Source organism: Molossus molossus, unplaced genomic scaffold (genome assembly GCF_014108415.1).
Source record: "Molossus molossus isolate mMolMol1 unplaced genomic scaffold, mMolMol1.p scaffold_m16_p_21, whole genome shotgun sequence".
Classification (NCBI taxonomy): domain Eukaryota; kingdom Metazoa; phylum Chordata; class Mammalia; order Chiroptera; family Molossidae; genus Molossus; species Molossus molossus.
This window is the reverse complement of record NW_023425357.1, coordinates 366,062-378,517: the sequence shown is the minus strand read 5'-3', so window position 1 is coordinate 378,517 and position 12,456 is coordinate 366,062. Positions and strand designations below refer to the sequence as shown.

Sequence of the window (12,456 nt, the reverse complement as noted above, 5' to 3'; positions counted from 1 at the left end):
ACACTGCCTTTTGGAACAATCAAACTGGAGGATTTGGATTCCTAATTTGCATGAGGATAAACCAATCAGAGATCAGGAGCAGGGACTCCTGTCCATCTAAGCCAGCTCCCTTCTCACTGGGAAATTGCTTTTTCCCTTTCCATCAAAATCTGGAGAGTGTGCCCTGGCCAGTTGGGCTCAGAGGTTAGAGCAGCGGCCCATGGACTGGAGAGTCCCGGGTTCGGTTTCCACTAAGGGCACGGACCTCCATTGCAGTTTATCCCCAGCCCAGGTTGGGGTCATGTGGGTGACAACCACTCAATGTGTCTCTTTCACATGGATGTTTCTCTCTCACTCTTCCTCACTCTCTCCCTCCCACTCTATCTGAAGATAAATGCAAAAATGTCCTTGGGTGAGGATTTAAAAAAAAAGCTGTAGAGCAGCAGTTCTCAACCTACAAGTCGTGGCTCCTTTGGGGGTCGAACGACCCTTTCACAGGGGTCGCCTAAGACCATTGGAAAACACATATTTCTGATGGTCTTAGGGACCTCGACACTGCTCCTCTATCCGTCTCCAGGAGGGTCCGCCCACAGGCAGATATGCCAATATACAACAAGAGGAACTGTATTAAAGGGTCACAGCATTAGGAAGGTTGAGAAACACTGCTATAGAGTGTGTGTCCCTGGCTAAGCTGAAAAACCAAAAAGGAGAAGCGAAGCAGAGCTGTCCAGCCAGAGAGGGGCCTGTCCTCAGAGTCACTTGGCCTCATGGCTGTTCTACAGCTGTCTGTTTGCACAGCCATGCTGTATAATGATTGAGCTGTTTTTCACAGAATAAATTTCCTTCTTCACCATACTCCAAATTGGGAATTATTGTCAGCATTGAACTGGCGCCAACAACAACTGGTTGACAAGATTCATGTTCTTCCCTTCCTTGTTTACTTGACACTTGATTAAAAAGCCACCCAGCCTCTTCCTGCCGGCATCTGTATACTACGTGTAGTGCATTTCCAGCAAAACCAATGCCATAGTGTGAACCATGCTGGCAACCAGCACTGGATCATGCACTACCAGGCTGCCTTCCAATGACTGGATGGTCTAGCCATAGACCTTGATGGATTCTAGAAGCTCAAAGGTGGGCTGGAGCCTGGCTTCCCCACTTTCTGGGCCCTCACCTGATTTGGAACCCTGGGACACTATTGCTCTGAGAATTATCAACAATGGAAAGGATTCCCCCCCTCCGTACGCTTGTACCCAGTTGACATTCTCAGTCTTCTCTTGTAAATGAAGATAAGCTACTGGAATGAAGAGATATCAGTGGGAAAGTTCTGTTTAATGAAAGTGGCTCCCCAGAAAGGTCTGGGAGATTGCCCAAAGCAATGACTTGTATTTCTGGTTAGGAGCAAAGAAAGAAAATACCGCCAATTTCTTTTCCACACTTATGAAGTTAGATTTTTCTCTTTCCAATTGCATTATAATTATTCATGAACTATGACTGTTAAGGTGCAAGAATTACAATATTATATGAATGTATTTTGTGTTATATCCTTCTAGTTTTATTTCCTTAGGGTCCACGTGTCGTCAGTCTGACGCCCCTGCCATTGTTTTTTCACACTGGCTGGCACGTCCTGCAGCTCTTTCATTTGCTTTCACAGATTCCCACTTTTGCAAGGTGCACAGCATTCAGTATTTTCTATCCTTGACTAATTTTGCTTGCTCTCCAATCTTGTCTTTTCAATATGTTGTCTTCTTTTTGATCTCATAACTAAAATGTAGACATAATATTATTAAGATAAAATAAATGAGGAATAGAAATGAAGAAGGGCTGAGGAAAAAAGGATGGAAAAATAAAGGTGCAAATAGTGGACTTTTTAGGACATAATGAATGTTAATTGATAAGGGTAGTGAAAATTTGAAATTTTACATTATTGTCCTATTTTCGGTATTCAAGCTTTATTTTTTTTCAATTAATTTATTGGGGTGACATTGGTTATTACAATTATATAGGTTTCAGGTATACTATTCTATAATGCATTATCTGTATATTGTATTATGAGCTGACCACCCCAAGTGAAGTCTCCTTCCATTACCATTTATCCCCCCATACCCTCTTCTACCTCCCCCAGCTCCCTTTCCCTCTTGGTTTTTTTTTTTTTTTTTATCCTCACCCGAGGATATTTTTCCATTTTTTGTACAGATAGAGTGGGAGGGAGAGAGAGAGAGAAACATCGACGTGAAGGGACACATCGAGTGGCTGCCACCTGCACGACCAACCAGGGCCGGGGACAAACTGCAACCGAAGTACATGCCCTTAGCGGGAACCGAACCCGGGTCTCTCCGGACCGCAGGCCGACGCTCTAACCGCTGAGCCAAACTGGCCAGGGCTCCCTTTCCCTCTTGTAATCACCATATTGTTATCTGTGTCTATTACTTTGTATTCAATCTTTATAAATGTCCAATAAAAAAAAGAATGTAGAAAAGTTGTAATTCAATGTAATGAAAATACATTGAAAAAATATTTCCTAAAGGTTAGCGTAGCTGTCTGCCTCACTAAGCATAAAGGACCTCTCCTCTTAGCCTTCCAGCCTCTTTCTGATTATCTATGTCTGGGGTTGTTAGGGAGAAGATCCACTCAGGGTATGGTTAATAAGACTGAATTAGATACTGCATTCTGCATAGATTTTTGCTGTAGGATTTTTTTTTAAAACTTTTTAATTTTATTTATTTTTTATCCTCACCCAAGGACATTTTTCGATATTTTGTTCAGACAGAGTGGGAGGGAGAGGCAGAGAGAGAGAAACATCGACATGAAAGGGACACATCGAGTGGTTGCTGCCCACACGATCCAACCAGGGCCAGGGACAAACTGCAACTGAGGTACATGCCCTTAGCGGGAACCAAACCCGGGTCTATCTGGACCGCAGGCGGATACTCTAACTGCTGAGCCAAACTGGCCAGGGCTGCTGTAGGATTTTTTAAAAAGCAAGTATGCAAGAATGTCAGAACTTCTACAAAATCAGGCTTATATGAATATGTATGTGGCCCTCTCCTTTTTTTTAATCCTTACCCGAGGATATTTTTCCATATATCTTCAGACAGAGTGGGAGGGAGAGTGGGAGGGAGGGAGGGAGAGTGGGAGGGAGGGAGGGAGAAACATCAACATGAGAGAGACACATCCACTGGTTCCTCCCGCACAAGCCTTACCAGGGCTAGAAACAAACCTCAACCAAGGTAGTTGTCCTTGATTGGAATTGAATCCATGACTCATTGGTCCGCGGGCTGATGCACTAACTGTTGAGCGAAACTGACCAAGGCTCCTCACAAGGACTTGCAGGCATGATGGGCATATCTCAGACAGAGGTCTTTGAACATGGGGTAGTGACCTCTGTTTTATGGGCCTGGATCACGTTTTCACATAAGATTGAGGCCCATGGTACAGGTGAGATTTCTGCTTGTCTGTGTTTGACTCTTGAGAATAATATCATTTTAATAAATACGTTTAAGCCCTGGCCGGTTTGGCTCAGCGGTTAGAGCGTCAACATGCAGTCTGGAGAGACCCGGGTTTGGTTCCCGCTAAGGGCACGTACCTCAGTTGCAGTTTGTCCCGGGCCCTGATTGGGCCGTGTGGGTGGCGACTACTCGATGTGTCCCTTTCACGTTGATGTTTCTCTCTCTCTCTCTCTCTCTCTCTCTCTCTCTCTCTCTCTCTCCCCCTCCCTCTCTCCCTCCCTCCCACTCTATCTGAACAAAATATCAAAAAATGTCCTCGGGTGAGGATAAAATAAATAAATAAATAAATACGTTTAAGGGAAATGTCTGTCCAGGACAAAGTGTATTTTCTGAACTTTGTTCCCAGTCCTTGGAACTTCCCTGCAGAATGAACCACACACCTGCAAGTTGTTTACCACTTGTGCAATTTGATGAGAACACAGGTAATTTCTGTAGGCGTGGCTGTAAATATTAATGTTTCTGTCTTTTTTGTTGTTGTTGTTAATCCTCATCCAAGGTACGTGACCAGGAATCAAACCTTCCACTCTTTGGTTCATGGGCCAACGCGCTTTAACTGCTGAGCCAAACTGGCCATGGCTATGTTAGTTTTTGTTAACTCCCACTTAGCTCTGCCTTTGAAAACCAAACCCTCATTACCGGCTCAGTTTTCATGTGACTTAGACTCTGAGAAGATACGCTGGTCGATTCTCTACCTGAATTAATGAAATTCGCCAGTTCCTTCTCATTCTCTGGAAGTAGGTACTTGGACTCGTCTTGGTCCTCGTCCTGGAAGCCCTTCTCTTCATCTTCTAATGATGGTATCTCGATATTTTGATAAAGCAATGCAAGTTGTTGCTTTTCTTCAGTCTGTACCAGTCGACTGGAGAATAATACAAGTGAATTTAGGAGCACAATTTTCACAATATGTCACCATGTCTTTTTTTGTTGTAATAAATTTGTGCTGGTTTTCCCCCCAAATATATTTTATTGATTTTTAGAGAGAGAGGGAGAGATAGAGAAACATCAATATGGGAACAGAACATCGATCAACTGCCTTCTGCACACCCCCTACCAGGGATCACATACAAAATCTAGGCATATGTCCTGCCTGACCAGGAATCAAACCAGCAACGCTTGGGTATACAGGAGGGCTCCCAACCAACTGATGGCCAAGCCATCATGTCTTAATCATGTGACCTTTTTTTTTTTAATCCTCACTCGAGGACATTTTTCCTTTTTTTTTTTTTTTTTTTTTGTACAGATAGAGTGGGAGGGAGAGAGAGGAAGGGAGAAAGAGAGAGAGAGAGAAACATCGACATGAAGGGACACATCGAGTGGCTGCCACCCGCACGACCAACCAAGGCCGGGGACAAACTGCAACCGAGGTACGTGCCCTTAGCGGGAACCGAACCCGGGTCTCTCCGGACTGCAGGCTGATGCTCTAACTGCTGAGCCAAACCGGCCAGGGCTCATGTGACTTTTTGACTGAAAGAGTCACTAGTATGTGGTGGTAAGTGGGAGATGAAGGCAGAAATATACTGTTAAACCAAAGTAATCATAGATCTTAAATTTGTGCTGATAGATCGAAAAGGAGTAACTGATAATGCCAAGTGTGAATTAGAGAAGGACTATGTTGAAGTCAGAGGCAGTCACAATAGATTCAAAACTTTGTAATCAACCAGGCCACTGTGGCTTAGTGGATTGAACATTGTCCCATGGACTGGGAAGTCCTGGTTCGATTCCTGGTCATGGCACATACCCTAGTTGCAGGCTCAATCCCCAATAGAGGGTGTGCAGGAGGAAGCCGATTAATGTTTCTCTCTCACAATGATGTTCCTACCTCTCTCTTTCCCCCACCCCTTTCCATGCTCTCTAAAAACGAATGGAGAGCCCTGGACGATTTGGCTCAGTGGTTGGAGGTTCGGCCCGCGGACCAGAGAGACCTGGGTTTGGTTCCCACTAAGGGCATGTACCTCAGTTGTAGTTTGTCCTGGCCCCTGTTTGGGGTCATGTGGGTGGTGACCACTCGATGTGTCTCTCTCTTTCTTCCTCCCTCTCTCCCTCCTGCTCTATCTGAAGATAAATGCAAAAATGTCCTTGGGTGAGGATTAAAAAAAAATAGAGAAAAAAATCCTCGAGTGAGGATTAAAAAAAAAAATTATGATCATCATTATCATCACTAAATAATAACCTAGCTAACTGGTGTCTTTCTTAAGGATGGTAAGGTCACTTAGCATATACTCACTATATCATATAGGAAACAGCGATTCCACATACCAGGGCCATGCTTAAGACAACACATGCCAGTGTGATTACTTGGACAAGAGCATGTCTTCGCGGAATCATCACTAAAAATGAAAGAAAGGAAGTTCTTACCAAATTTCATTTTGGCTGTGCCTGTCAGTTAAAATATCAGTTAATCATACTGGTGTTCCAAACAGGAATGGGAGATAAAATCAGAAATATAATTTAACAGTAGCATTTCAGTCCGGCCAGTGTGGCTCAGTGGGTTGAGTGTCATCCCATGGACTGAGTGTTTCTAGTTGGATTCCCGGTCAGGGCACATGCCCTGGTTGTGGACTTGATCCCCGGTGTGGGGTGTGCAGGAGACAGCCGATGGATGCTTGTCTCTCACATGGATGTTTCTATCTCTCTCTCTCCCTTCCTCTCTAAAAAATCAATGAAAACATTTTTCTTCTCTTTTTTTTTTTATCCTCACCCGAGGACATTTTTCCATTTTTTGTTCAGACAGAGCAGGAGGGAGAGAGAGGAAGAGAGAGAGAGAGAAACATCGATGTGAAGGGACACGTCGAGTGGCTGCCACCCGCACGACCAACCAGGGCCGGGGACAAACTGCAACCGAGGTACATGCCCTTAGCGGGAACCGAACCCGGGTCTCTCTGTACCGCAGGCCGACGCTCCAACCGCTGAGCCAAACCGGCCAGGGTGAAAACATTTTTATTTATTTATTTTTTATCCTCACCTGAGGATATTTCTCCATTTATTATTCAGATAGAGTGGGAGGGAGAAAGAGAGAGAGAGAGAAACATTGACGTGAAAGGGACACATCTAGTCATCGCCACCCACACGACCCAACCAGGGCGAGGGACAAACCGCAACCGAGGCATGCGCCCTTACTTAGCAGGAACTGAACCCGGGTCTCTCTGGACCACAGGCCAATGCTCCAACCGCTGAGCCAAACCGGCCAGGGCTGAAAACATATATATATATTTTTTATCCTCATCTGAGGACATTTTTCCATTTTTTGTACAGGCAGAGTGGGAGGGAGAGAGAGGAAGAGAGAGAGAGAGAGAGGGAAACATCGATGTGAAAGGGACACATCGAGTGGCTGCCACCCGCACGACCAACCAGGGCCGGGGACAAACTGCAACCGAGGTACGTGCCCTTAACGGAAACCGGACCCAGGTCTCTCGGGACCGCAGGCGGACGCTCTAACTGCTGAGCCAAACCGGCCAGGGCTGAAAACATATTTTTAAAAATTGCATTTTAAAAGACAGAGGTGAGACTGCACAGCCTGTGTGAACAAATATAATTTGAATTCCCACGTCACCGTGGACTCTCCTTTTTCACCTGCCTCCCTTGCCCTGTGGAGATGCAGGGTCCCTGACTCAGTATAGAAGCACTTGCCATCGACGTAGCCAACAGGAGAATGGTTTTTGTCTTACAACTCGAGTGCTGCCCTGGTGGTCTTGGGCTAGGCAGTGCTGTGATGATAGGCCATCCCAGGGCAGCCTGGGGTGCAATTTCACCAACCTGCATTCCTGCTGTTGGTGTTCGGGGACAGCGAATATGCTATAAAGCCCTTATTTGTAGGCTCCGGTGTACCATTCTTCCTGTCACCTGAAATAAAATAGAGAAAAAACAAAGTGTTGCTGTTTGTGCAGACTGAACGACACGGAGTGGCTACTCCATGTGCTTCACTTGGCCCACTCTCACTTTCTGTCCCTTTACTGGGACAGGACCAGAAGTTCGGCAGCTGCACTGAAAAAGGCCTCGAGGCTCAGCCCTTGGTGAGGTCAGCCTGTCAGGATGAAAAGAACCTGGACTGTGGAAATGCTAACCATGCAAAATGCTTCACTGCAGACTTGTCCATGTGGGGTATACGGATGTGTGCTCCGTAATTCCTTCACCTTTTCTGTATGGTCTGTATGGTCTTGGATTTTCATAATGAAATAATGGGGAGAAAAAAGGAATATGGGTCACAGATGGTTTCAATACAGTTACTGAAAACTCGCCTTTGGATCTGGCAATGGGAAGGTCTTTGGAAACCGAGACAAAGGTGGTATTAGAGCCAATGTGGTGGGAATGCAAGCTTGACTGAAACCGGTTCACCAGAAGAGAACGGGAGGAAAAGAATTAGAGAACCGAGTTTTGGAGACTTTTGAGGAGCTCTGCGGTAAAGGGGGCGAGAAACGGGCATCTTCTGTAAGGGGCTGACCGATCAAGAGATAGGTTCTGGTTTTTTTTTTTATCCTCACCCGAGGACATTTTTCCATTCTTTGTTCAGGTAGAGTGGGAGGGAGAGAGAGGAACAGAGAGAGAGAGAGAAACATTGATGTGAAAGGAACACATCGAGTGGCTGCCACCCGCACAACCGACCAGGGCCGGGGACAAACTGCAACCGAGGTACGTGCCCTTAGCGGGAACCGAACCCGGGTCTCTCAGGACCGCAGGCTGACGCTCTAACCGCTGAGCAAAACCGGCCAGGGCAGGTTCTGTTTCTTTAAGATGGGAAAATAGAAATGTTTGTATGGGGATAGGACTATTTTATTATTTAAAAAATTTTTTTTCTTTATTGATTTTAGAGAGAGAGGAAGAGAGAGGGAGAGAGAGATAGAAACACTGATGAGAGAGAACATCAATTGGCCGCCTCCTGCATGCCCCGCACTGGGAATTGGGCCCACAACCTGGGCATGTGTCCTGACCGGGAATCGAACCAGCAGGGACTTCTTGGTGCATGGGTCGATGCTCAACCACTGAACCACACCAGCCTGCAATAGGACCATTTATTGTTGTTGTTTTTGTTAGATAGAGCAGGAGGGAGAGAGGGAGGAAGAGAGAAACATCAACATGAGAGAGACACATCGACTGTTGCCACCCACAGGACCCCCACCAGGGCCGGGGACAAACCGCAACCCAGGTACATGCCAAACTGGGACTCTTTGGTTCGTGAGGCCGACACTCTAACCACTGAGTCAAACTGGCCAGGACCAAATAGGACTGTTTTAAATCGTGATATGACACAGTCACCAAGCAGAATAGGAGAGTAAGTGGACTAGGGAAATGGACTAGGATATTTTTTGTAAAATTTTCTTGAGCCCTGGCCGGTTTAGCTCAGCCGTTAGAGTGTTGGCTTGCGGATCAGAGAGACCCAGGTTCAGTTCCCGCTAAGGGCATGTACCTTGGTTGCAGTTTGCCCCCAGCCCCGGTTGGTCGTGAGGGTGGCAGCCACTCGATGTATCCCTTTCACGTCGATGTTTCTCTCTCTCTTCCTCTTTCTCCCTCCCACTCTACTGAACAAAAAATGGAAAAATGTCCTCGGGTGAGGATAAATAAAATAAAATTTTCTTGAGCCCTGGCCGGGTCACTGACTTGGTTGGAGCATCATCAAGTACATTACATTATAAGGTGGCGGGTTTCATTCCCAGTCAGGGCACATACCCAGGTTGTGGGTTCAATGCCCAGTTGGGGTGCATACTGAAGGCAACCAATCAATGTTTGTCTCTCTCTAAAATCAGTTTCTTAAAAATTAAAAATTTCTAATATTGAAATGGCTGGTTATATTGACTATATTTTCTGTACTCTTGATGCTCTGGCATTTGGAGCCTTGATCCTAGAGAGACTCTCCCTTCAGTATTTCCTGGAGAGAGTCAAAGACCCCCACTCTGTGGGTCAAAAGTAAATGTATCCTTTATATAGGAATTGCCAATTGCCCACTACAGAAGTTGCATTCTTTCTTAATTATATTTCCTTAATTCTTTTCCAGTAGAGTTCCTCATCTAAACATGTTGCCCACTTTCAACATGAAAATTAGAATTATGATGTATTTTTAAAATTGTTTTCTTATTACAGATGGACCTCCTTTCCCCCCATTGAAACCCTCCTCCCTCCTTCCCTCCACCCACCAGCCTTTAAGACACTGCTGTCTGTGTCCATTGGTTGTGCATATATGCATATGCATTCTTTGGTTTATCTCTTTCGAACCCCACACACCCCTTCCCTTTGAGGTTTGTCCACCTGTTCCCTGCTTCCATGTCTCTGGATCTATTTTGTTCATCAGCTTATTTTGTTCATATTCCACAAAAAAGTGAGATCATGTGGTACTTGTCTTTCTCTGACTGGCTTTTTTCACTCAGCATAATACTCTGTAGGTCCATCCATGTCATCTCTTGTGGGCAGCTGGGTAAGAGATCTTTCTTACAGCTGTATAGTACTCCACTGTGTATATGTGCCACAGCTTTTTTATCCACTCAGCTACTGATGGGCACCTGGGCTATTTCCGTATCCTAGCTATTGTGAACAGTGGTGCTATGAACAGGGGTAGCAGTGGAACGTAATGACCCCTTCTTACTTCTCCTGAATCAAGTAAAGACAATGGTTGGCGGTACCCATGAAGCCTGTCGTTTGTCCCACGGGGTCTGAACTCACCTGCATAAGACAAGCATACACAAAGTGGCCATTCCATTAAAAACAAAAATAAAAAAGTGAAAGAGCTTTGAACCTTGTCCATCACTCCAAAATTGTTATTCTTTTATCTTACGGATGAAAGGAGCTATTCAGCTAGAGCCCAGAGTCTGCCCCCAAAAAGCTCTGCTCCCTCCAGAATGTCTGGGTTCTGCCTGGGAGCCACCAGTGTGAGGTCAGCACGTGTTGCCATGTGGAGTTACCTCACGGAACACACCAACCAGTGGGGACAATAACAGGATGGGGTGCCTTGCAGAGGGAAGTTAAGCTGGCAGGGGTAGGTATGAAGACCAGATCCCGGCCCTCAGGGAGCAGAGTGATTGATGAGGAGGCAGAGTTTGTTCCTGTTCCTTGCTTCTTATTTTTGGTTCCAGACCTGGCCCCTCATCTGTCTCCCCAACTTTCCCCAGATTCTCCTGCCTGGGCCCACCCCACCCTTTGCTGACGCCATAGCAGAGTGTCCACAATGCAGAACTGTGTCCACCTCCTCTTGTTGAACAAAACCTGAAATCTCATGTTCTTTTTTTTATCCTCACCTGAGGACATTTTTGCATTTATCTTCAGACAGAGCAGGAGGGAGAGAGGAGGGAAGAGAGAGAAACATTGATGTGAGTGACACACATCGACTGTTCACCACCCACACGGCTCCAACCAGGGCTAGGAACAAACTGCAACCGAGGTACGTGCTCTTAGCAGAACTGAACCCGGGACTCTCTAGTCGGCGAGCTGACACTCTAACCTCCGAGTCAACTGGCCAGAGCTGAAGTCTCATGTTCTGAACTGAAAGGCAAGTGCGTGTTTTCTTTTTCACTAAGAACATCCCAGAGCAACGGAAATGGCTGGTGGTTGGTTGCACTCTGGCTGTGGACAGAAACAGGCAGTGGCATCCCCTCCCGAAGGCCTCCCTGATCCAACTGTGGTGCCTCCACTGTGTGCTCCCCCGACACCTGTTCCTGCCTGTTGTGGCTCTGACACCCTGACCTGTCCTCGCTGATGCAACATCTCACGCATGACTGTGGTTCCTGAGGGTGTGCACAGAGTGGCACATGACTCCAGGTACAGCAGCCCCTCCCAGACCATTTGCTGAACACAGGAGTGCATGAACTAACAAGCATACAAGCCATTTCCCTGGGTGACTATTCCCTTGTGGTGAACTAAGAGTAGTGATTTGAACTGCAGCATTTACCTGCTCTGGTTCTGTCTTTGTATCTTTCCCCAAGTCACTGCCCAGCAGTCTCACCTATTGGGTCATTACTATTCTCACCTGATTCCTGAACAAGCCTGGAGTTCACTGCTGTCCCCACCCATACACCCCCTTCACTGTTTCCAGTGCGGGTGAGTTGTGACTTCAGTGACTAGTATACACTCAACATATGTCCGAGTGCCTTGGTCCCATGAGTGTCCTGGAACTTAAGATCCTGTTCAGGCTACTATAAATGGGCTATTTAGATCACACCCTCAAAGTCTTACTTACGTGCACTTACATGTCAGTTGTAGAAGATGGCCTCTCTGCCCTCCACCTGGGGTGTTGCACCCCTGGCAGTGTTGGGGCCTTGGAGTATCTACTGAGGCAGCAGTGCCCACATGATGGTGCTGTCCAGTTTGCACCAAGCTCAAAAAGAATGTGCTCGCCCTGGCTGGTTTGGCTCAGCGCTTAGAGCGTCGGCCTGCGGACCAATGAGTCGTGGGTTCAATTCCAGTCAATGACACGTACCTCGGTTGTGGTTTGGCCCTGGCCCTGGTCATGTTGTGCAGGAGGCAACCGGTTGATGTGTCCCTCTCACATCAATGTTTCTCTCGCTCTCCCTCCTTCCCTCCCACTCTATCTGATGGTAAATGTAAAAATATCCGCCCTGGCCGGTTTGGCTCAGCGGTTAGAGCATCGGCCTGCAGTCCGGAGAGACCCGGGTTCGGTTCCCGCTAAGGGCATGTACCTCGGTTGCAGTTTGTCGCCGGCCCTGGTTGGTTGTGCGGGTGGCACCACTCGATGTGTCCCTTTCACATCGATGTTTCTCTCTCTCTCTGTTCCTCTCTCTGCCTCCCATTCTATCTGAACAAAGAATGGAAAAATGTCCTCGGGTGAGGATGATAAAAAAATAAAAAATAAAAAATATCCTTGGGTGAGGATTAAAAAGGAAAATGTGCTCACCACCTCCCAGTCCAGCCGTTTATTCACCAGACAGGAGTAACATCCAGTAAATAAACTGGAGCAAGCAGAGCTCTTGGGAAGTTAGGTAGGCAGGCCTGTCTTCCTAGTAACAGTGCAGCACCAGAAAACATTTTG

At 46.5% G+C, this 12,456-nt stretch overlaps 1 protein-coding gene across 1 annotated transcript; it reads right to left on the bottom strand.

The window, feature by feature from the left end:
* Nucleotides 1-1,681: 1,681 nt before the first annotated feature.
* Nucleotides 1,682-10,218, bottom strand: CUNH19orf18 (chromosome unknown C19orf18 homolog). The gene is made up of 5 exons (XM_036274898.1): nucleotides 10,137-10,218; nucleotides 7,242-7,328; nucleotides 5,713-5,815; nucleotides 4,181-4,347; nucleotides 1,682-1,743 (listed from the first exon to the last, which is right to left on the bottom strand). The coding sequence occupies exons 1-5, from the start codon at nucleotides 10,216-10,218 to the stop codon at nucleotides 1,682-1,684; spliced, it is 501 nt and encodes a 166-aa protein (XP_036130791.1).
* Nucleotides 10,219-12,456: the final 2,238 nt, after the last annotated feature.